Consider the following 25,929-nt stretch of genomic DNA (forward strand, 5'->3'; position numbering starts at 1 on the left):
TTCATTGATTAAACTCAATCTTTATCACCATTAGAGATATTTTAGGTTATATTCACAAATGATATTCAATAAAGGCAGAGACACAGTAAAAGCATTTTATAATGAACAAATAAATTCAACTTATAACAAATGTATATGCATGCAACATTTTAGTTTTTTTGTTTTTTTGATAATCTTCAGTGACCAGTACAATAACCCCAATATTTCTAAAGTAGAACAAAATCTAAAAGTTGCATCTTATTTATCCCTAAATGGTGTAGTGGTCAGTATCATAAAGGTACATATTCTCACTTTACATGTGACATGGTGACAGTTTTGTATCTTTTTTTCAAATGTATTCTTTCTAAGCGTAAAATAAAAGCTGAATAATGCTGAAATCAACTTCACTGCTGGGAATAAGAGACCAAAAACTCTCTTATTGTTATTCACGTGGGCTATAATTAAAGTCTTTGTTAATTAGTGGCACACAATTAGTCCTCCGCACAATATTTTTTAGTCATTACAGGTTAGTTATAGATTATTGATGAAATTTGCCAATTGCCAATAATACATGCATATTTTTGGTTATCTTTCTTTCAGGATTAAGCTTAAATCTGACAGTGGCTTAAAGAGATAGCTCTGCCGTCATTTGCTAGTGTTGCCTAAACGCATACACTTGTCCCGTATGCTATGTTTTAATATGTAAGAGAAGAAAAATCATTTCTGGGGCGAACTATCCATTTAAAATGAGCTGTATTTCACGTCTGCTGTCTCTCTGCTTCTCAGCACATTTATCTCATCTTGTGAATGACCGCGCACCCCTTCCCTCGCCCCTTAATCTGCATTTTGAATGGCACTGTAAATCAAGCCGTGGCCCCTCCCACCTCATCCACCGTCGTCGCGCCGAAGGAGCCTCCCTCCACCTCGACCGTCGTGTGCAGACCCCGCCGCTTCATGTCACGGGGGTTGGCGAGTGTGCGATCACCATGGATACACACAAATGAAATATGACAGAGTGGATGCTGTTAATTACTCTAAGAGAAATCAAACGGAGGGGAATCGAGCTTTGAAATGCGAGCGGAATTTAAGTAGTCACGTTCCGTAATAAGGTCATCTTCCACGATAGATCAGTCTCACCGCGTTAAATAAACAGCTGACCCTTTGAGAGGGAGAGACACAACCACCGGCACAGTCATCTAAACAAAGTTGATTCATCCGCATTCCCTCGATGCCACTGACAGCCTTTAAACACAAGCTTCCACATGAATGAAACGCTTGTCTTTAGACACAGCAGAGGCAACGGCGGCTTTTAAATATGTATTTGACTTTTTTCACTTAACGTCGCGTGTTGCCCAACATACTAATTTTGTGATGCCGGTTCTGAGGTGTCTGTATGGCACTTAACCACAGGAATTAGTTCTGTGAACTTTGGAGCTTTTGATGTCAGTATTGATTCAGCTACAAAGCGGTAAGACCCTTATCAGAACTCACGCAGAGGATTGCTATAAGAGCCAGTACTAAGAGTCTATCTGTGACCGATAGGAGCGGGATGGGGGTGGTTCGTGCAAATCCTTGCAGGGCTTAAATTGACAGCCGAGCACATGAAATATGAAGTGGACATCAAAATGAGGAATAAATCGTATCTGAACCAGCAAAACAAGCTTGTGTTATTCAGAGATACAGAAGTTTTATACGCGTTAAATCGATGCATGTCAAACATACCTGTAAATGAACAGCTTTTTTTTGTGTCACAACTAAAAGTTTACAAAATTAGTTTTGGATCGAAAAAGTGACCATTGGAATGGACCATTGGGGAATGCATAGTATGTGTGTATATGTAATTAGTCCACATGGCAAAGTTGTAGCTGTAAAATATAGAGTTAATGGAAAATGAATTAATATAGTTTTTCACAAAAAAAAAATCGAAAAGTTTTTGCCAGTTATGGCCTTAAACACACAGCCACACACATTAGTCCTAACCAATATTTTCAGCTAGTGATAGATTATTGATTTTTTTTCTCAATAATACATCAAGTTCTTTGGTTATCTTTCTTACAGGAATAAACTATAAACTACAAGCAATGGCTTAAAAGAACAGTTCACTTAAAGTTAAAATGATTCAACTATTTACTCATGTTGTTGTAAACCTCTGTGCATTTCTTTCTTCTACAGATGATATTTTGAAGAACACCAGCATTTCATTTTAAAAGTATGCCAAAGTGCACTTTGGTCAAAAAGTGGTCTTATTTTTTCAAAGGGTCATTTCATGTCCGATCATTTCCAAATAAGACCTGAATAAGTCCTCTTTCGCATACTTAAAAAAAATGAGTACTTATTAACGAATATGCTTAAGAGCAAAGTGAATGAAATTATGTTAACTAAACTGTTGGTAAACAGGTGAACTAACACATAAAGTAGGGCTTAAGCACATCTTTATAACTCAATTTTCATAACTCACGTTCATGGTATCGTTTGAATAATATGGTTCAAATGTATTGCTGAATTCACAGACAATCATTTATGATAAACAGATATACCGTAATGTAATTTCTATTGAAACGGGTGTCCTCTATAAACATATTTAAATATAAATACGTGCATTAATACATTTGTAATTACACATCTGTAATGATAATGTTGCAATGGAGAAAATGTAAGTGTGATATCAACACACTAGTTAAAATCACAAGCAGCATGTGATCTAGAATGTTAAAATAATTCTACTTCTTGACAAAATAATATTAAAACGTATACATTTTTAATTTGACATTAATACAAAGTTGCATTTTTTACAGTGAGTTAAAAGTATTTAAGCATGAAACACACTGTAGTCATAAAAGTGTGCTCTTCTTAATTAAACAGCCTTTTATTCTGCTATTATAGTATTTTAAAAATATAAACTACAGAATCTGAAGTACACTAATTAAGCACGCTTTTTTTATGATAGCCCTGGTGTTTTGTGCTGACACCCATCATCTAGCCTAAAGCTATGTATTCAATCTCATGGGACGTTTGAATCCCACCTGGAGTTAAAGCGACTAAATTCACTGTGTGCATCAGTGTTTGTTAGAAAGAAAGGTTTTATTTATTTATCTAGTCTTTTCCTCTAACTCAACCCTGAGGGCAGAGGTTGCAGCCGCACAGCCCATACAAATATCTACGTCTAATCAAGACCGCTAATTACTAATATTTAAAGATTAGATTCTGTATTCTGAAATATATGCTGTCTCTATCCATTATAATTAGTTTGTATACGGATTACTATGAATATTTTGTTTATCACTAGACCTTATCATCAGAATTATTGTCCGGCACTGGTAAGAGGCACAGTGGGATGGTGTTTCTGCCCAGAAGAACATCAGAATACCCCACAGAGACTATACATCCACACCTGCCTGGCCATTAACCCATTCAATTAGCTTCCACCAGAGGGTTCTGCTAATTATCTTAATTGCATCTTTAATGTTGCGAGTCCTTTAAAACAACGAAGACAGCTCATCTAGAGCAATCAAAACGCAATAGACTGTAAGGCTGAGTGAAGCAGTAAATATTACACCAGCAAAGATTTCAAAACACACTCATTGGCCAACATCGTTAAGCAAGAGATGTTTGCAGTACATTACAAATATTTCACGAAGAAATCTTCTAATTTGTTCATTTTTCATCGCAGGCTACTCTACTGTGGATTTCCACACTAAAATATTACATATTTAATTATTATTAGATTAAAGAGTTATTATTCTCTTTGCACAATTCCATTTCTCTATCGAAGGACGGGTTACTTTCAGAAACAGAGAGACGACAATAATAGACTGTTTGATCACAACCAGAAATTTTAGACTATTACTGGAATATGAACAACTATAAAAAAATACGCGAAGGAATGAAAGAGCAGATGCAGACCTTTAAAAAAACGAAACGCCAATGCTGAATGCGAATGGCTAAAACGGAGATGAAAAAAATCAATAAGCCTGGCGGATATGCATTAGCTAAAACAGATGAATTTCATACACACACCTGTCATACTTGTATTTATGCTGAACTGCGTCTCATCCCTGCTTCATTGTAATGGAGAGTCTCGTAGAACTAGAGCAAACAGTTTCACACTGTCTCTCCAATATGACACGGACCGCTGGGAATCAGACCCTATGTTTACCTGTGCTGTGTTTGGTCATTATTCCTCGCCATCAGTATTCAGAAAGCGATGCTCAGATTACGAACAATATGACCCAATTCGGCCTAGAGAAACACACAAAACATAAAGACGCCGTTCCAGAGCACAAGCTCTTTCCATGAGGCATTTTTAACCATTTCTAGACGAAAGCACGGAACCACGGGCACGGGTTTCCTAACTCTGAATAGGGACACCCACCGATCGAAAATGACTCCTGTTTTCTGTGCGAAAAAAATAAATAAAATAAAATGACAAAGCAGTCCTCAAATGGTGATTGAGCTCTTAGCGAAAGGTCATCAATTTTTTGGATTCGTAAAGGATTCATTGAACATGATCGATTGGATTCATTAATGACACATGTGAAGACACACCAGATCAATCTAAATGGTAAACTGGCATCATTGTCATCATTTTGCAGCTCAGTGCTCATAAAGCCTATTAATTTGTGCTCAGAAATGATCGTATATCATTTAATGAAGATAGCATGCAGCTTCGGCGTGACATAAACATCAGTCACTGTTCAACGCGATTTGTAGACAGGAACCCCTTTGTAGTATGTAACATGGCAAAAAGCTAATTAATCTTACGAAGAACAAAAAAAAGAGAGACTTTTAGCTTTGAGTCCACGTCTATTAGCTTTGCAGCCAGTGTACCTAGTATAGTTGACATTTCTTATCAGACGTTGCTTTTTGTCGATCAGGCGGCTGTGAAATTTTAAGCGTGGTCTGTAAATATGCCGTATATCAGAGTGGAGAGTAGGCCGCGCTCGCTCTGTAATTGCTTCTCAGTCACTGTTTTCAGTTTATATCAACTTATATTCAAGTCAAGGCTGTGCATTTAAAGCTCTTTATAGCCCGGTCGCACCAAAAGCCTGAGATCCTTAAACTGCCGGACTGGCAGCATGACACAAATCACTTAGGTGTAACCTGGGCTTTGCATAGGCTGGAAAGTTTTCCGAAGCTTTTTTCCAAAACATTTGCTGCGAGCTTTCCATCAAAACAACAAAATTTTGAGCGGTATGCATACTGCTTTATTATTTACCTCACAAATTCATCTCGGTCAACACGCTGTGGAAATGTATTAAACATCAGATAAAATCTCTTTTAATGGCCTATATTTCCACGTTTTCATGACTACAATGTACTAAAATGTACTTGAAATGTTTCACGGATAGACAATGTTGCCAAACCATCCCCCTTCTCACAGATCTGCTAAAATGACTGTAATGCTGTTATGCATGCTAAGCCAGTAGTGGGCAATGCCACTTTGTAAAGAAACAATATGCACCTGCGCACACACCTATGTATATATGATGTCACCGTATTCAAAAATGTATGTTTTTGTACTTTATACAGAGTTTTTGTAGTTCTATTTCAGGCTTTCAAAACACTGCTGTGTAAAGAAAGGTCAAATTGCATAAAAAAGCTTTCTTTTAAAATGAGCTAAATTGGTTTAGCTCATATAACTTCAAGTGGTCACATCATGCACATTTCTGATACACAAGTTGATATGATTCTTTAGAATCTTAATGAAAGGAAACATAGTTTGGTTAAAATTTCTCGGGTCTGAGGTAAGACCTCGGTCCGGTCAGTGGGAGGGGCCTGTATGTGTGACATCACACAGAGCCGCTGACAATCATAAACTACTGGCCAGATTTCCGAGAGATAAACTAATGATTAAAAATGGCAAACACTGCTGTAATTTCCTCAACTTTATGGCGAGTGTGCATGAGAAGCACCAGTTCTTGCAAAAAATATTACTTCTCCTTATTGTTATTTTATCTGTGTCTTATTTACTATTAAACCTTTCCCCGAACTAAACGTGCTTTTCTACAAGAGTAAGTGACGTTTGAGGCTTAATGCTATATAAAAGCAATAAAAGTTTTACACTTAGAGTTTTTTCAGCTTGCAGTGAAAATATGGCATGCAGTTGCTTCAAACAATTGTATAAACATCATTCAGTGTGAACATATATCTTCCCAATGCTTCAGCATGCTTTGTGGAAAGGGAAATGCATAAGGTCATCTGATTCTGGGGAGCACTAAAGGAAATTGTGCAAGCTTGGACAATCACATTTGGGGACCGAAACGTACCATTGTGAAAATGTTTACACGCCTATATAGTACAAATTGTGCACAAGATAACTGACTAAATGCTGCGCTACAGCAGAGCAGGACTACATTTCCCAGTAGGCATTTTCTAACAATATTTACTGAAGTGTAATCCAGGATGGTGGAAGGCAGTGTGGTTGGTGATTCAGATCAAACTATATCTTCCATAGGAGGCCACTCTCGGAGCATAATTAAGCCGTAGGACCCTGGCAATGACGAATGCCTCTTAACATGAGCATGCTAAGACACCGCTACCGCTGCCCTTTAGCTGTGCATCTTCTGTTAAGCAAAATACCACCATAGCATCCATAATTTTTTTCTCCCAATTCCCTTCTTACAACCGTAATTTGATGAATAACGCCACATTGGTTTGAGTCAGAGATTCTGGTGTTTTCCAGGGCGTCTTGTCCATTTTCTCATGTTCGGAGCATGACAGTGCAACTTGACTGCCGGAGAGATCTTTCTGGATTCTCGACTCTTTTGGTGTTTCCTAGCATCGGCCTATTCATCACCATCGCAAGCCTCTTGTTCTGCTCTGTGTCTTCCTTCATCACTGCAGCTAATTAAAGAGCTCGGAGGTCTGCTACTGTTTCCACCGCCTTGTATTACCATTAATTACAATGACATCTCAGATCCTCGGCATAGCAGCACAGTGATTCATGGCGCAGTGTGTCTGAGTAAGAGACTTATCTTGCACACTCACACACACTCCTGTACATATGCATGGATGCACTCACACACACACACACACACACACACAAACATAATAAATTAGGCTCTACTGAAGACTGATGGGCCACAATGTAACACCATAGATCAATTAAGCGCGTAGAGAACGGGAAGGCTAATCTCTGAATATAAAGAGTCGGCTTTTCTGCCTCTTTTAAAGCAAACATCATATTTCGAGATTGCGCAAACAAATAAAGCCCTATTTGAATAGAAAAAAATATTTTGATCATTTGTAACTACATTCTGTGAAATTGTGGAACAGCACACCAAAATCTGACTGAAGCTTTTTTGAAACTTTTTTTTTTTTTAACAGGGTATATTCTACTGCTGTGGGAGGCTGCTGTATGTTAGACGCGTGACAAACTATTGAGCGTGATCTTCCTGTGACTGAGGTCACTCCGTGTTTCACTTCTGGGTCACAGGACTGATGGAAGACACACATCAAAGAAAGGAAAGGAAAGGACTCAACATCAGCTGTGTGTTTCAGACCAGTTTGAAAAATCTGTATCAAAAAGGCTTATTTCTGCCTCTAACTTTCATTTATTTATTTGAATATCCATAGAAATCCTATAAATATAAGTATAATTTAATGTGATTCAATCAAATATAATTCAATTTGTATTTATACACTTTGCACCCAAATGCAACATATTATATGTGAATAAAAATGTTACTTATTTATTTATTTTTATTTTCTGCATTTGTTGTTTTTGCTTTTAAGTTATTCAGCATTGACAAATGAAATTAATCACAATTTCAATAAAGCAGTTTTTTCTGTTTTCAACACGAATCATAATGATAAATGTTTCTTCAGATTTGCATCACAGGAATAAATCACATAAAATATATATAACTGGAAAACAGTTAAAAATGTACTGTATTTGTGATCAAACTAATTAAAAAAAGCAAACCAAAAAGGTCAGGGCTCTCTTAACCAAACCTTTTGGGGGGTATATTATTCACACACACACACACACACACACACACACACACATATATATATATATGTTCTTTTCTTGATACATTTGTCTGATCATTTGTATTTCACAGAACACCATCTGTTAATGCTGCCTTTCTGAAATATAATTAACATCTGATACCCATTCTGTTGTCTGTGAATGAGTCTAAAACGAAACTGTATAAATGTCCCTAATCTAATACAGCCATGATGAGGCTAAATGCTGCCATTTTCTTTAAATGGACACAGCCACCGCCGCACAGAGAGGGGGTGAATCTTATGGGTGTGTGGCAGAGAGGGAAGTCACGGAAGAAAGAAAGAGAAGAATAGTAGCGTTTTGCTCGGGCCCAAGAGTAGATAAGCAGCACCCAGGGAATTGGTCTGTAAACATTGTCAGTGATTGACACGGCACCCCAGCCTGTGGGAAACTTTACATTTTATTATCGGCCTGTAAAACTGCATTTTACAGATCCACATGCTGCTTTAGCGGTGAGTGCGGGAGGTATATGGGTCGAGGGTGGTGCACTTGAAGCCTGTTTTGATCGTTCCTCACTAAATATCCACCCAATTTTCACAGGTCTGGGTGAGCTTTGAAGAAAATTGAGCAGATTTGCGATGAAGAGCCCCTCTGGAGGAATTTGAGAGTGTTTGAGGATTAGGAGGTTTTTATTCTCAGCATAAGGCCCGGTTGAAGAAGTATCTGATGCCTCAGGAGGTGAAGCTCAGCTGAGTATTCCAGTAAATAGAGATTCTGAAGATAAAGAGTTGAACTGACAAGCTTATGGACTTGGACAAAGTGAGTTGGCATACAGTTCAGCTTTTATGCAAAGCAAATCATATTCTGAAATGCAGAATATTATTATATTAATCAAATAATCGAAACATAAAAGAGAAAAGGGTGTTTACTGCGAGGAATGCTTACATGCGACTCTTAAAAAAAAACTCTTTATGACTTAAAAGGTTTTATAGTTCACGTCTGAATGCACAACGATGAGAAATGAAGAAATTGGGAATCCATTCTAAAAAATGAACCACGGTTGACATCTAGTGGTGATATCGGGGTTGCACGGTTAAATTGCCAAAAGGTGTCGCTATTCGCAATGTGATATAAAAAAGTTATAAATATATTTCTTTTAACAAATGCAACGTTTACATCTAAATATTTTCACACACACCCGCACATTTAATCTGTTTCCCAAGTTGTACTGACTGAGTGTGTTTTTTATGAGTTTAGGACATAAATAATAATTTATTCCATAACTGGTTTATTTCCTATTTGGGTTTATGTATCTGCTTTATTTCTTTAAGATTAGCTGTATTTTCAAAACCGTCATTTGACGCCAGTGTCTACAGATTTGTTTTCAAAAACAGTACCATAGCAACTGTTTCGTGTTACGATATTAAATCTGCATACAACCCCGGAATGGTCTCATAGTAAAAAGAATGGCTGAAGTCTGATTTGTGACGTCGGACATTTAAAATGTAATTATTATAATCTTAACTCAAGTGAAGCATTTTATAGCCTGACGGTTATCGTCAGTGTTGAGTACTGCAAGGTTAACCCTGCCCGCTTTGAACAGTTTAAAAACATGTATTGGAAATTTAGAAACGTAATAAAAAATAACAAAATGTAATCAGTTACATAAGGCCACTTTAAAATAAGTTAAGTAAGCCTTGATACGGTAATTTGTAATCTGTAACCTTTAACGTTACACTAAAAGTAATGCACACAGAAGAAGTGGACAGACCTGCAATAATATGCTGAAGAAAGAAGAAGAATTTAAACACAGTGCTAATTGCACGCGCTCTTCGCCATAAGATCAGAGTTACAAACCCCTCCCCTCTCCTGCAGGGGCGGGGTCTGACGCGTCCGGACCCGCCCTGATGTCCCGATGACAGCACGGACAAGATGGCGGCCAGCTGGGAAGTGAAGTGAGGATGTCAACATCATTTCTTCAGTTCAAACAAGTCGGGATTTTCACCAACCACCCCCTCGACCAATCCGAGTTATAGTGCATGTTCCGCGCGTCCGTTTTAGGAGCCGAAACCGGGGCATTTTTACGCAAACGCGCGCATGTTTTTGCGCTATGTTTTGGAAATCCGTTTGCGCAAAGAGGACCATCAACTCTTGACGAGCGATCTGGCCTGCATGAACCTCCAAAACCCACTCCAGGAGTCACCAAAAGAGCGTTTCGACGTCCGATCGCACGCTACGTCGACTGAAACTCCGCGATCAGTCCGATCGACGCTGTTTTGATTGGTGTTTGCGCTGATTTCCGCGAGGAAGAGCAGCAGTTCTCATTAAAGCTGCGGAAGTGGAGGAGAGCTTTTCACGCCAGTCATCTTTCAGATGCACTTTCTGTCCTCCCGCGGATGCTCTTCGCTCCATTATCCAGCTGTAAAACATCTAAGACCGCATTAAACCCGGGCAAACGGGATCCAGGGGTGCATTAGCTGTATTTTGTCCGGAAACAGTGTTTTTTGCTGACTTGCTGGCCAGTTTTAGTGGCTAAAGTGACGCCATGGCTCATTCTCCAGTGCAGGGCAGTCTGCCTGGGATGCAGGTAAAGATAGCACACGGCATCTTTTATTTCAAGTCTATCTACTGTGGAACACATTTAGTGTATATGTTTTGTATAATATCCCTGACTTTCTTAAGCTTAAGAGTTTCCACTCTCTTGATAAGTTGAAGAAGACTCTAAATCAGTTTGACTCCCTCTTTGTCTAATGTGTGAACAGAGGTGAACACAAACTTGTGTTACGCAGCATGAGTATTTTCTGAGTAAGGCCGTATTATTGCTTTGTACACCACTCAGTTGTTCAGGGGCTTTCAGTCTTGTAGATGCCACTGGAACCCTAAATATGATGGTATGTGCCAATCTAATAACGTAAAGGCATCTATATATTTTCAGAAATAAATAACCGAATCGGTTACATTAATGTAAGTTGAAATTGATACACTGCTTATTTTAAAAAGAGCACCATGTAATCTGTAGGCTAGCCTATTACATTCCCAAAGTAGCCTTCCCAACAATACCATTGGATTTACTCTAAAAGTAATGCAAATAAGACGGGTAGACAAACCTAAAATATGATAATATAAAAGTTTATGAAAAAGATTAATTGGAAAATATTTCTGTAATATTCTGGTTGCTTTAGTAGTGTTCTTAGATGCCTTTATTTTAATCATTTTTATTTAAAAAAGTGTTTATTTCATTTAATCGTATTTTATTTGTTTTAATGTGCAGCCTTACACTACCAATGAATTTGCCAGTTAGGATGCCGGTTTAAAAACCCATTTACTAATAGACTGGAGGTGGTTTGGTTAGGTGTGGTTTAATGTATTTCAGATATTCACTGAGAAACACATACAATATGATGCTTAACAGAAGAGGCTTTGAATCCTTCATCATCTGCGAAGCTTGGAGGACAACAATTTAGAAAGCATTTCCATTAAATATTAAAATATTTTATGTTCTAGCTGTCTAAAGAGCATTAGCACCACCATTCTGGGACATCCTTTATGAAACCACGATCATGTATGAAGTAGGACAGCACCAATGTAGAACCCTTTTCAGGGTCATTCTATTAAAATTTTCATGTCCTTGCCCTCTGGAGAGCATTAGCACCACTGTAACCTTTCTGGGACACATCCTTTATGAACCACGATCATGTATGAAGTGGGACAGTGCCAGCGAAGAACCGTTCTGTTCTTCAAAACACAAAGATCCAAAAAAGCAAGAAGTGGAGGAGTAGAGACAAAAGGAAAGAGGGCGATAAGGGAAGGAGAGATGTCTCCAGAGAGTAGCCATCATAAATGGGTCACTTGGTTGGGTCTCTATTCATGCTGGGCCATATGACTGGTTTGCCCTCAGGACAGAAGAGCAATCTGCCTTATCGAGTAGTCGAAATGGCTTATCGTTCCTTTAGGTTAAATATGCAGGAAGCCATTGTTGGCAAAGAACCTCTATTTTTTTTTTTTTTAAATGAGGCCCTAAAACCGCAATGAGTCCATGTGAGATGAGGAAAACCAAAATTATGTAGGAGGTCACAGACTTCCAGGGAGGGCCACAAGTCACCAGTTCTGAGAGCGCAGTGATGGAATAAGCGTTCATTCTCTACTATTTCCTTATGGGTCACAGAGGAATTGCGGTGGTCATCCATTAGGAACATTTCAAAAGCCAGCATGCTCTCACCTGGCTGTAACGCACCTCATATGGCCGGCCTCAGACTTTCCAGCTCCCTAAAAACACAAACACAGATGGGAGCCAAGGGATGACGTGGCCTTCTAAAAGAATTTGTTGGCTGTTACACCTGTCAGTGTGCATCGGGATCAGGATTACAGAGATCAGCTGGGAGTGTAGGCGAGCAATCAGCATTAGGGCTGAATCAGGGAGCAAAGCCTTCATCATCTCTGTGATGGGACGAGTAGATGACAGCTAATGAATCTCTGAGTGATGCATTAAAGGGCTTCTCTGAGGGTGTGTGCGCTTTGAGGAAAGATGTGCGAAAATCATCTGTGTTTGAGAGGATCGATTTGTGCGCTTCATAGGACGGCATCGCTGACAGAGCGCAGAATGGCAGTCGGCCTCCAAGATATTTGTCAGCATGTGTCATTCATCACGGTGACTACTGTTCACTGGCCTCCTTTTCCCCTCTCTCTTGAAGGCTTTTGTCATCTTTTGAGATATATTGCTTGTTGTTGGAGTCGGTTGATTTGTGTTGTTTTCAAGCAGTGGCGCTCAGCTGAGTTTGTTCTGGGGGGTTTAAACACTGAGAAATGCGTAGGAAAAAATGCAGCTACCCAACATAGCAGAAAAAAAACCCGTTTATAATTGTTCAAGTCTGTGCCCAATCAAAATCTGTGGCATTTTGTTTGTAAGTTCCCTTGGTAAAAATCACAGATGCTCAGATTGTCTCGTCCATGAAAATAATAATGAACAAAAATATACTCAAGGCTGAACTGAGCAAAATACAGCAAGGAGTGTAATATTGTTAAATGTTATTGCAATTAAAATATTGATATTTTTTATGTTGAAAGCACTTGTATTGTGTGAGCAATTATTTTTCTGGAAATGTGTATATATATATATTTTAACAATACTGCATATTGAGTATAGGTTAACCATAGTAATTCAAAAGATTAAGTAGAAAATAATTTCAGTTGTGTTATCCAGCTTATGTTGATAATTTTGCCCATTAATGAGAATGATTCGGATTTCAATCACTTAAGTGTTTGTTAAACAGTAATGGGTCAAAATGTGAAATCTGTGTCCTGTAATAAAACGGGTTCAGAAGCACTCAAATAAAAGAATCTAATGCTATTACTTCTATAGAATGAAATGGAAAACACGTCTTCGATCACTTTAAACCTTTGCTAGAGTTAATCAGCCCTTTCAGCCTCCTATCAAACACGGACAAGATATCCCTAAACAGATTTCCATTTATTCACGGTACCCTGAGGTATGAGGCATTAGAATAATGTACTTTAAGCTGTAGGCGAAATCTGCTCTCTTTCATCTTGTATCTTTGGCGCGCTAATGCTGGGGACGATCGGCTCTGTCGTCATCCATTTAACTGGATTTCACACATTTATGAGGTCCCCGTGAAATCCTGCCTGCATGTACCTCCCGCAGCGCCTCTCGTACGGCACTGGACAAGCTGTTCTGCTGTTGTGTTCGGCATCAGTATGACTCTGCGTTCGGTAGGTTTAGAGTTTACGCTAGCAAAAGAGCTTTGGAGGATTTTAAGGTCGTGAATTTTTGCGGGCTCAGAGGATGGATTCGGGATTGTCTTAAATTCTGATCACACTGATGGTTAGCCGAGCATGGTTTGTGTTACTTTGGGGATGTTCGGGTCGGTTTTGCGAGATTAAGTTAGCATGCAAGTGTTAAACCCAGAGCAGTTTGAGATTTAGTTAGTTCTGTTATTTATTCAAGTGCTGCACAGTTTAACCACCGTGGACTCTGCAACGAGCTGCTTCGTGCTAATAATATCGACGCTGTTTGTAGCTCTCTCTGCGTTTCCTTTTAGAAGGCCTCAGGGTTCTGAGATGTTCAGGGTCATGGCTGAGACCTCTGGGAACTTTGGTCCCAACCAGATGTGTTTCAGTTCTCAAACATGCTCTCAAAGATCCTGATTCAGTAGCGTTTCAGAGAACGTCTAGTCAAACCAAACAATGGATTATAAAAGACTATTTTAAGACTGCTCAGAAGTAACACTGTCATGTGTTTAACCATAACCATTACATTGAGGTCATTTTAGGTAATTGTCATTCTCTCGGATTGCTGTAGGTTAGAGAAATCCTCCTGCTTTTAAAATATAAAATCCTTTATGCAGTGTAGACCGTTAAAAACGTATACTGAAATGTCTTTGTTCTTCTTTTCAGAATTTAAAAGCAGATCCTGAGGAGTTGTTTACCAAGCTGGAAAGAATCGGTAAGGGTTCGTTTGGAGAGGTGTTTAAGGGCATCGACAATCGTACGCAGAAAGTTGTGGCCATCAAGATCATCGATCTGGAAGAGGCTGAAGATGAGATTGAAGACATTCAGCAGGAAATCACAGTGTTAAGCCAGTGCGACAGTCCCTTTGTCACCAAATACTACGGTTCCTACTTAAAGGTGAGTGGTCAGCATATACAAAAAGTCACTTTGAGGTCATGCCGTGTGACCTGAGGGATGTAGGTCATGGTGATCAGAGAGCTCAAGGAAAAGTGATATTTCCTGGGTTAACTGGGTTCCACTTGAACAGTCTGGACCCCATAGGGCTTTATTCAGGTCTCAAATCTTTTTAGCTACACTACCGTTCCAGTATTTTTACGTCTTTGTAAGAAATTGATACTTCTGGTCACCAAGGTAGGATTAAAAGCTTAGTTCACTCAAAAAATCTAATTCATTTGCTCATTCTCGTGTCTTTCCAAAAACCTTTGTTCAACTTCTGAAGCATTAAGACATTTTTAATGAAACCTGAGAGATTTTTGGTCCCTCTGTTGTCCAAAAGATATGATGCGTCAAAAGGTTCATGAGTATTTTGTAAAATAAATCTACCTGAATTGAGCAGTTTATGAAGTCTTATGAAGAGACGTTTTTACGATGAACAGATTTAACATGGATGCACACTCCTCACATTTTGGTGAACATTAATCTTTTTGTGATCCCTTATATGATCTGTAGATCCAATGAGAAAGTGTTTTTTTATGGAGGGAGTCCAATTCATCTGTTTCAAATTACAGATGTTTATTGCAGTTCTGTAGCTAATAACAGGCTTCTCTGTTGAAAGCAGTGTCCAATCATATGTATTTTTCTGTAGGTAAATTAAAAGAATCCCCTTTGAACTAATTTATTTTAGTAAGTTTACGGAGTTCTCGCTTGCAACTCTACCTAAAACGCATTAACTTTTTGTAAATAAAAAAACATTGATCGTGTAGTTAGTCATCGGTTTATCAGGAATTATTTATAAAGTGACAAACGTGAGTTTAAAAAATTATGCGATTTAAACCCAGTAAATTAATATTTAGCATTTTTAGTTAAAACACTTTTTTGATGTCGTTTTTAAGGAAATGTTGGCAAAAAATATATTTGGAATTAGCTCATTATCATATACATAAAACATGAAATGAATGCGTTATCATATGTCTTCGTCACCCTTTTCACTCGTGATGCATTTGCCTCCCTGTTTTAATCACTTAAACATTGATCAGTGGATATGCGCAGAGCACATCAAATACAGTAAACAAGATCTCAGAAGTGCTTGCCTGACATACATTGACCAACGAGGTTTGTTCTCACGTGTCACGTAAGCACATTGGAGCCTCCGCAGGAACTACTGACGTTTGTTTTTGTGCATTAAGCAAGTACGGTTGATCTGCTGTTTACCACACATGATGTGTGTTTGATATGGGTTTGGAATGACAGGAAGGTGAGTAATTGATGACTGCATTTATATTTTTGGGTGAAATGATTTACCCTTTGATTTCAAAGCCTTATTACTCTAGCTTAGAAGAAATCAATGTACCCTCCTTCCTCAAGTACTCATTTTTTGTCTTCTAATTTGGTACTAAAGAGAGCTTGTTTATCTTACCACAGTTGAAAACAGTTGTGCTACTTAATGAAGCATGGAATTGGCAACACAATGTCTTATTTTTTTTATTTAATTTTTTTCTGTTGCTGAAGTGATGCCAGTAGACTGACATTTCTATAGTCCAATTTTGGCTTCAAAGAAACAACTTCCTCTAGAAGCTCATCAGTCTATTGAGAGATGAAGGCTGTTCCATCTGCGAGTGTACAATACTGTCTTGAGTCAGCATGCTGGATTTAAACAGGACATAGAGAAAGGGACGGCCCAGATACGTGCCAGCAAGAGGACATTAGAGTATGAGAAACGGACACCCCTCAGGTCCTCAGCTTGCAGCTTTTTTCAATAGAATATGCCAAACAACAGTTTCATCTAAAACCACGAAGAGCCGACTGGGTTGTGGGCCTTGTAGGCAGGAAAAAAGCCTGTGGTAGAATGAGCAACTCGGAGACTGGATAGTAAATGGTTAGATAAGTGTTATGGATGACTGAAACGAGGTTTGAGGTAATGGGAACAATTTGATACTAAGATCTGTGAGAACTGCCATCCAAAACCATGTGAAAAGCTACAGAAAGTGAGTTTATTAAAAAAACTTCTGCCTAGATGTCATTGTTCACACTTGGTGTGTGTCGCATGTCTTGGAAAGTGATGCCCCTGGTGGCTGGCTGCAGTACAGGTCATAAACCCCGAAATCTACATGTAAACGAATTTATGGTAGTTGTTGTCACGTGGATAAATGTTTAATTGTTTTTGTCATAAGTTTGATTTTAGCTAATAATTTGATGCTTTAAAAACGGACCGCGTCATTGATTGGTTCTGCGGGAGTTTGATGCTGCGGCTCCACCTCATGACAATACTGCACAGACTCTGCCTCCAAATAACGTCATTTACTCTTGATGTCAGCGGCAATACTGAGATGATTTGGCTTCAATTTCCTATAGTGGAAGGAAGCGGAGACGCGTCGTCCATCTTTTTTTACAGTCTACGGTTCACACAAGTTTGAAGAACACAGCATTTTTCTTTGTGACATTATTTTTTCAATAAAGAGAACTAGAAACTTTTGAATGGTATATTTTATGTAAGCAGAGCATTTCTCTCGCACATGAACCCTTTTAAATTGACCATAGAGCGAAATATGTGCATGAATATATAGCGCTACAACAAAATAAATGTTTTACTCATTTCAAAGTCAACATTAAATATGACGTGTGTATATAAAAGCTCAGCAAGCCTCAGAATAATGGCAAGAAATTGCATGTTTATTGAGCTGACCCCACAAAACGAACTGATTCATGAGCAATCAAGTGTTAAAAACTTGTTCTTTGAATTGCTTATGAATTGCTTAACTCACAAAATGTGTAGTTTTGTATTCAGTACGTCACAAAAAAGTTTCTGAAATTTGCATCGTGTGCAGAAATATGTTGTTCATGACAACATGTAGTTAAAAACAGATTTTTGGTGCCATATTACTACCACTCCTAATTTTAAAAATGGCAGCTATATTTAGCGATTTATCCGGATCTGACAGCGGTTCGTACATACATATTTTACGAGCTAGCTAATTTGTACGCATTCGCATGACCCCACTTGTGCAAATTCGTACGACGTTTGCAAAACTGTACAAATTTCACGAGTTGCCAATTTGTATGAATTCATACGAATGATTAGCCAATGAAGTTAGCCACCCTGAAAATACGTCGTAAGATAGCACTTCATAGGTTAATGTGAAATGGTTTCGCGCTTCCTGTTTACATTTATGAGAAGTTGACCATGTTTTGTTCCGTGCTAGTTAGCTAAATTAGGGAAATGTGGTTCCTGTATTACATAGGCAGTATGTAATTTGTACAGTAAAACACATTTCTTTTATTTTTTGTTTCATGTAGGATTCAGACTTGAGCTTACACCGATGACCTTAGTTATTACTCTTTGGCAGGCCGTCAGGCGGCATGATCGGTCCACTTCCCACTGTGAAGAAGTGTAAAACTAGCGTGCGTGGGTGTTGTTTAAATCCGCCTCAAAACCGTTTCAGCCTTTCTGTTTCACGCTCTCTCTTTCTCGACCACAGCATGCGCCAAATGTTCATAATCTTTGATGCCCCATATGGAGTTGCGATTCTCGACATTAAACTTAAGCTGAATTAGCCCCGGTGTCACAAATGGAAGCAGAAAAACGTGGGTGTTCACTTAACGCTCAAGTTAAAAGGAACCGTAGTGAAATCGCATTTCTTTTTCTTGTGCTTTTAAAGCTGCTAGCCAGAATAAGAGAGAAGCACTGTAATTTCGGCCTGGGGAAAAATACGACATGTTTTTTTTGGGAGAGATTCTCAGCCCGTAGCACCAGTTAGCACTTTGAAGATCTGTAAGGAAGTTGTAGAGAACATGTTACTGTTATTTAGGTACATTTTCCTGCCTGTGCAAAACTCACCGTTAATTAACTGTGGCAGTGTTTGCTAATCCATTGCTAAGTTGTTCCGAATGGCTTACGATCTTGCCAAGATATACTGTATGGTTGTTTAGATGTTTCGTATGGTTTCTTGGTGCATTTTTACGGTTGCGTGTTGAAAGAGCAAACCTGTATTTTCTTTAGCATTATTTACACTTAAGGCACTTAATATGGCTTTCTGTTGGTCTAAATTGCCGGAGCAACTTGAACACCCATGTGTGAAATTTTCGATCACATAAATTCCAGTTAATGTCACTGGGTTTTGAGGACTACAGTTCGCTGCACTTGATGCACGCCGATTGCGTAGTTTCCCAGTTATTGGGTTTTAACCACTCAAATTTAAAGCATGTTTTTACTGCTTTTTCAAACAGCTAGTCATTTGTGAACCTTTGTTGTTGTTAATTCACTTACTTTAATAAGCTGTAATAGCTGAATGGGGAAAAAGACAAGATGATGTGTATCTTGGTTTTGTCCTTCAGTGTTTTTTTGCCCATTTTATTCATCTATTGCACTCAAGTACAAAATAAAAAAGCAAAAAAAAAACAGTACATTCAGTAACAAATAATTGTCTCTTTTCTTTATTTCAGACGCTTTAAAAGGTAAAAATGTAAAAGCATTTAACATGACTATTTAGAGGTTTTCATGACGACACGGCAACAAACCGTCCTAGCGTGGAGCAAGACATTGAAATGAATAAATTTCACGGCGCAGCTCATTCTGGGGAAAGAGCTTGTGAGCGTCATGTGAGTGATAGCGGAGCTCAGCCAATGAGGGGGAGGAGAAAAGAGATTGAGATTTATGATTTAATAGCGTTTAGTTATTGTGTGAATGCAGCATGATCTGAATGCAGGGAAATACACGGAACTATCTGAGATTTTAAGATTGAAAAATTACATTTTTGGGAAGATCACCCACCTCTAGTGTGAGATATGCACTGAAGTTTATTAATTGGGATTAGTGGTCAGTATGTTAGTTAATACAAATTAAAAAAAGTGTGCATTTTAGTTTCAGATTGATTTGCCAGGACTGCATTGTGCAGTAGAGTAGAAATGAATTATTTCAGGTGCAAAAGTGAGAGAGAGACACAAAGCGCTCGAGTCAGGCACAGAAAGATGAAAAAGCACATTGAACTTTGGATCTGCGCTGTGGAGAACCATTAGGTGCAATAAATTAATCGTTCACTTTTAAGAGGCTCTCTGCGTGCTTCTTCATTTTCAGTGTCTGCGCACACACACACACACACACACACACACACACACACACACTCACTCACTCAGGCTCACGTTCTCTCACTCTTAAGCTCATCATGTGAGGTGGGAGGTATGTAACCCAATTTTCACTCTTCCCTCTCTCTCATTCTAGCTAATCCCAAATTAAAGGAGAGATTAGGATTATACATTTACCCTCTCACTAGCAAAAGCCCTGACTCCTCTGGTAAAGTTGTTGTTGCTTATTTGTGAGTTGATGGGTTTTTCTCTCTTTTCAACATCCAATTCCTCTTCATCTCTTTCTCTTGCTCTAGGACACAAAGTTATGGATCATCATGGAGTATTTAGGTGGTGGATCGGCCTTGGATTTGGTACGATTCTAAACTTTTATTGATGAATTGTGATGCCTCTTATGTAGCTTTGGCGTCATTTGTAGAATTTTGTTTTTAAACCTAATGTAATGTGTAGTATGTGTTTTTGCTGTCATGATCAGCTAGGGCTTGCAGTTAATCATTGTTCACTTTCAGCTGGAGCCTGGTGCTTTAGACGAAACGCAGATCGCCACAATCTTGAGAGAGATCTTGAAAGGCCTGGAGTATCTTCACTCTGAGAAGAAGATTCACAGAGACATCAAAGGTATGGATTGTGGAACCAAGGTCATCTTGACCTTAACGACCATCTCATGTATATTGCTCTAAAAAACGAAAGAGAATGTTTGAAAGTGTCCTTTGCAACTTTCTGGAGTCAGGATGCACCGTTTTGATCTTTTTAAGTTTCATTTACAAAGTACCACATTGAACACTTCTGAGGACTTTTGTCTGCTTACAACATAATAAGTTATTCGCAGAAATGGTCTGTTAATATTATATTTTTTATATTTATTATTCTCACCAGCACAAGACAAAGTCATATTTTCATATGCAAATGAACTTTCAGTCTATTGCATAAAAACGTCAGCGGTTGCCATGGTTACTCCATTATTCAAAAATCTCAATTTTTTATTTTTTTATTTTTTATATTTATATGTTCATTTATACATATAAATATAACACCAAATTGTTTTGTTTTTGTTGTAAACAGGCTTTTATGATCTTTATCCAGAGGTTTCTAGATCATTTTATTTATTTTTTAAGACAGCAAAATTAAATATAAACAAATTATATTTGCATTGTGCTAAAGCAAGTTGGGAAAAATGATCTGGATATATTTAGACATGCAATAAAATGTTTCGCTATTAACGGCGCTCCACCCAAAAAAATGAAAATGTTGTCATTAGTCACTTACCCCCATGTTGTTCCAAACCTGTAAAAGCTTTGTTTGTCTTCAGATTTAAGATATTTTGGGTAAAAACCATGAGGCTTGTGACTGTTGACATTGACAGCCAAGTAAATAACACTATGAAGGCCCAGAAAAGTGAAAGACGTGGTCAGAATAGTCCCTCTGCCATCAGTGGTTCAACAGTAACGTTATGAAGCATTCCACACTATTGTATGGAAAGAGAAAGATAAGTAAAAGTAACGACTTCATTCAACAAACTTGGCACCGTAGCGTCATCGCAGCACAATTTTGGGGAGTATCACCTCACACAAGAATAGCGGACGTTGCTCTGTGTCAGCTGCGACACACAGATGTGCTGTTTTCAGTGAAATTAAAGCATAAATACACACAGAAGACATATCCTTGTGTTGCAGCTGACACAGAAGAGCATACACTACAAAATGACGCTCTCCAAAGTGACCAAAAAAAAAATTACATTTTCTGGTTTCTCGATATAGTAATATCAGCCTTGCTCAGTAAACACTATTTAATATTTTACACATTTCTGGTATTATAGGTTAAAGCTACAAATACTATAAAATGCTATAAAAATGTTGTTGTTGTTCAGGACACCTTTGGGCCCTCTGAGGGTTCCCAGAGCCCAGTTTGAAACGGTAACACATCTCACTGCTCGTTGGCACACTCTCAACTAAACGCTAAACGCAGACTTTCCCTCCATCCCTTGTTTGTTTCTTTCAGCTGCAAATGTATTATTGTCAGAGCAAGGGGAGGTGAAGCTGGCAGATTTCGGCGTGGCCGGGCAGCTCACAGACACGCAGATCAAACGCAACACGTTTGTGGGCACCCCCTTCTGGATGGCCCCAGAGGTCATCAAACAGTCTGCCTATGACTCAAAGGTGAGGGTCGCCGTAGACATGCCAAGACTGACTCGCTAGCTAGAAATCCATCATTGCGCCAGACGTCTGGCTCTGGATTCGGTGTTAAGTTATCTTGGCGGTTTTTCCATATGATTCATTTAGATGAGCGATGACTGCTCCGCTTCCACATGACAACGCGTTTTTTTTGTTTTGTTTTGTTTTTTTCCTGTCAGGCTGACATTTGGTCATTGGGCATCACGGCGATTGAGCTGGCTAAAGGAGAGCCGCCCCACTCTGATCTGCACCCCATGAAAGTGCTGTTCCTCATTCCAAAGAACAACCCCCCCACACTGGAGGGCAACTACTGCAAACCTCTGAAAGAGTTTGTCGAAGCCTGTCTAAACAAAGAGCCCAGTTTTGTGAGTATGCGCATAGGGGATTCCCTGAGGTCATTTCCTCCTGTCTGGTTCACTGATCCTTCTGGCAAAACAGTTTATTCTATTTCTGCTCCTAAGGTCATGATCTTTTCATCGTTTTCAAGGCATGTACTATAACTGTACTTGCATCGAAAGACAAAGCTGAAGTTTCGTTTCAAAGGACCTGTCTCATATATTCGTTTTTTCATTTTTCTCTCAGAGACCGACAGCCAAAGAGTTGCTGAAACACAAGCTCATTGTGCGCTATGCGAAGAAAACGTCCTATCTGACAGAGCTCATCGACAGATACAAGCGCTGGAAAGCCGAACAGTCCCGAGCGGAGTCCAGCTCCGATGAGTCCGACTCGAACGACACTTAAGACAACTACAGCGCTTTTTATATATGTGCTACAGAAATAATCCACCGAACAAATAATTTACTCTCTCTCGTGTCGGTCCTTAACAGTACGCATTTCTTTCTTCTGTGGAACAGAAAAGGATATTTATTTATCTCATTTACATCCTGTATTATATTTTGTTTTGTATTGTTAAAGATGAAAAACACAGACCGATTCAAGAGTTTTGGAATGAAATGAGACTGAGGAAATAACTAAATGTTTAATTTCAGCTGGTTTTCAATCTTGAGTTTTTTTTTTCAATCTAATACAAATAGCTGAAATATTTACATGCTGTCTTATTATTGCGATTTGTTATTTTAGATTATTAAAGCTTGATATGATACATTGAGAAAAAAATTATATATATATATATATATGGGAAAACCTTAAGGTTAGTATACAGTGTTAAATTTAAAGCTTTACTACCCAGTAAATTCAGCACTTAAAAGTATAAAGAGTGTGAAATGTAAAAGATCTAAGAACATAATCTGGGATTACTTTACTCCAGGGTTAAAGAGTCAACAGAGTTAACAGCTTCCATTATACAGTCATTTGATGCTGCTTGGTTAAACAGTCAAACAAGTTAAATAACTATCTTCGACGTCCTTTAGTTGGCACAATCAACCCCTCTTTGTTTTTGGCCCTCTAATAAAATCTCATGCATTTAATGTTTCCTTCTCTTATCTGCTTAAAACGAATCCCTCTCATTTTCTCGCGTGTCTTTGTCTCAGGGAACCCGATGGCCAGGCGTCTGGCGGGAACGACTTTGGCAGTGACGACTGGATCTTCACTATTCGCGAGAAAGACCCCAAAAAGCTGCAGAACGGGGCCAGTCCAACAGGAGAGGAGGTAGACGACTGAGCTGACTGTTGTGTTGTGCAAGCGGTTTCTTTACCTCACGGCGTGATGTTTTCTGCTTCCACAGGAGCCCAACAAGAGGCCTCTGTCCCAGAGTCTGTCCACCGTCATCACTCCGGTCTTAACTGAGGTAAGACGCATCAATCACCGTCACAGGCGAAACCTCAATACTAAAATCAGAACTCTAGCGAGGCCAAATATCGTCTGTGGTAGCAGCTGTCCAACGTTTTGGGACCCCAAAGTGTGTCTTACGCTATATGTAAGGTCTCGTTATTCTGTGTCTGCTCACTATAGGATTTCTGGTATATAAAAGATATCGGCACGAAGATTAAAAGTGGCCTTTGAATGCTTTATTATATCTTAAAAGCATCTTTTAAAGGCAGCCGTCACTCCCTCGGGCCTCTTACTAATCAGTATGGAGCAATGAGGTATGTGAGGCGGAGAGCGGAAAATAGAGGGATGCTGGGAAAAAAGCCCAGGGACAAGTGACTGCACACTAATTTGTTCCACCCTCTCCTTCGTTCAAGGACAAATCCTTCCATTTCCTGTCATGCTCTTCATGAGAGCGCAGTGCACTGTAGTCTAGACTCTTGACTCCACAAGAAGATTGTTTTTAGTGTAGGCGATATTATGATACATATTATGTAATACAAGTGTGTTGAATGGCAAAGCTATTTTTGTATATGCCGGTATATATTGAGCGCAATTTAAAACAATCAAAGTACTCCAAACCTTTTGTGAAAGGGAGCAATTTCGCTGCTGTCGGATGCTGTCTCTATGACGAGTGTGCTTTGGATGAAAGCGTCAGCTGCATGACAAATTCCGTGTGTCCTCAGCTGAAGGAAGGGGCGGGAGATGCTGCAGCAGCCACCGTAAAGCCTGAGGTTCTGGAGCAGCTCGGAGAGGCCATTTTTCTTGCTGAGGAGGCATATCCAGGGATCTCGGATGTCATGGTCACCCAACTTATTCAAAGGCTACAACGGTAAGGACTGCATACTGCATGGAGCCTCATGTAGCTCTTTACTCAAATTGATCGCAATAGAAGTTGTTTTTGCTTTTGATTTTCTAGTTGGAATAATTCTGGTATAATTACAAGTCACAACGATGTGGGCCTGCTTTAGAGAAAAAGCTGACAGTTTTAACTTTTAAATGTCAGTAACAAATAGAAGCTAAAGTCAGGGTGAATATGAGACATTCAAAAAGTATGATAATATTATTATTATTTTTTTTTTTTCTTTAATGTTTTTAAAAGAATGCACAACATTAACAATATAAAATATTATTCCAATTCATTATTATTATTATATTTTTGAAGTGCATTTCTTTGATCAAAAAGCTACATTTTCAAAAAAACTCAATGTTGGTATTTTGGGTTGCTTTCAGTAATAATGCTGAAATGATTTCTGTATAAGCAATAAAACATATATACCGATAAACTAGCGAGCGCCCTTCATGAGCAGATTCTTCAGCTTTGGTTTTTCTACATGCAGGTTCTCTAGGGGAAGAACATCATCCTCATCACACCAGTGATTATTCCATTAGCCTGTCCATCTCTCTTCAGACCCGCCCCCCCGGCATCAGCTCAGCGAATCCTGACACCAGCAGACTCTGTGACGTCTACCCTGGAGGACCAACTGTCCTTCACTAGCTTATCAAGAGAACTTATCAAACTCCTCAAGCTTCTCCTAGTTTCACTTTTCTTTTATAATCTCCTGGAACACTCTATGGAGTGTGAACGTGTGTGTGTGTGTGTGCGCGTGTGTATGCGTAGTGCGTTTGTAATGGAGACCGCTTAAGCAATGGACAAAACGTAGATGTAACTCCTTTGGCTAAGCACAGAGCAGAGATGGAGGCAGGCGGTTTTGCGTTATCGTACCCGAGCTTTTGGAAGAATGCATTAAGTGTATGCCATCACAGGGCGAGGAGCCCTGCCCGTTGCCGCCGCCGCCTCCACCCTAAACAAAATACAAGATAGTGTGCATGACTCTGAACAAAATGCATGTGTGAAGATGGATGTCTGTCGGAGTGTGTGCGCCTCCGAGCCCTGAAGTGAAGGAGATTGCAGTTCTCACGCTGAAATCTCAGGTAATCTGCCACGAGCAGAACAGTCATCCAGGAAGACAGAGGGCGCTATGTTTGGATTTGTGTACAGATCTGTGTATATAGTCTCAATTTTACAGACCTTTAAAAGAGATGATGGATTTTTGCAAATGAATCACTGTGTACAGATGGCCAAGAGCTTCTGTAGATATTGTTAGAAACAAAAGAAAGGTAAATATTTAAAAATCAAGCCTCTGAAATGGCCATTACTGAAATGCCTTGCCTTTTTATCAAATGTACATTTTTGGGGGTGCTCTGTTAATTTTAATAAGAAATTAAAGGGTTTTACTCAAGGTTTGAGATCCTATCAATGTTTTTTTTTATTTTTTTTTGTCTGTCTGAGCAATCTTA

At 38.9% G+C, this 25,929-nt stretch overlaps 1 protein-coding gene across 1 annotated transcript; it reads left to right on the forward strand.

Moving 5' to 3' along the window:
• The first annotated feature begins 9,829 nt into the window (after positions 1-9,829).
• On the forward strand, positions 9,830-25,871 carry stk24b (serine/threonine kinase 24b (STE20 homolog, yeast)). Its single transcript, XM_043242714.1, has 11 exons — positions 9,830-10,514; positions 14,339-14,569; positions 19,987-20,043; positions 20,200-20,308; positions 21,689-21,846; positions 22,041-22,226; positions 22,444-22,589; positions 23,352-23,469; positions 23,546-23,608; positions 24,315-24,460; positions 24,969-25,871. The coding sequence occupies exons 1-11, from the start codon at positions 10,473-10,475 to the stop codon at positions 25,006-25,008; spliced, it is 1,296 nt and encodes a 431-aa protein (XP_043098649.1). The 5' UTR covers positions 9,830-10,472; the 3' UTR covers positions 25,009-25,871.
• The last annotated feature ends 58 nt before the right edge of the window (positions 25,872-25,929 follow it).

Source organism: Puntigrus tetrazona, chromosome 6, assembly GCF_018831695.1.
Source record: "Puntigrus tetrazona isolate hp1 chromosome 6, ASM1883169v1, whole genome shotgun sequence".
NCBI classification, from domain to species: Eukaryota; Metazoa; Chordata; class Actinopteri; order Cypriniformes; family Cyprinidae; genus Puntigrus; species Puntigrus tetrazona.

Bases quoted from the DNA above. Each gene is read 5' to 3' on its own strand.
- stk24b (XM_043242714.1), top strand. From the start codon at position 10,473: ATGGCTCATTCTCCAGTGCAGGGCAGTCTGCCTGGGATGCAG. The intron at 10,515-14,338 runs GTAAAGATAGCA...TCTTCTTTTCAG, and splicing joins GCAGTCTGCCTGGGATGCAG to AATTTAAAAGCAGATCCTGA. The intron at 20,044-20,199 runs GTACGATTCTAA...GTTCACTTTCAG, and splicing joins GTGGATCGGCCTTGGATTTG to CTGGAGCCTGGTGCTTTAGA.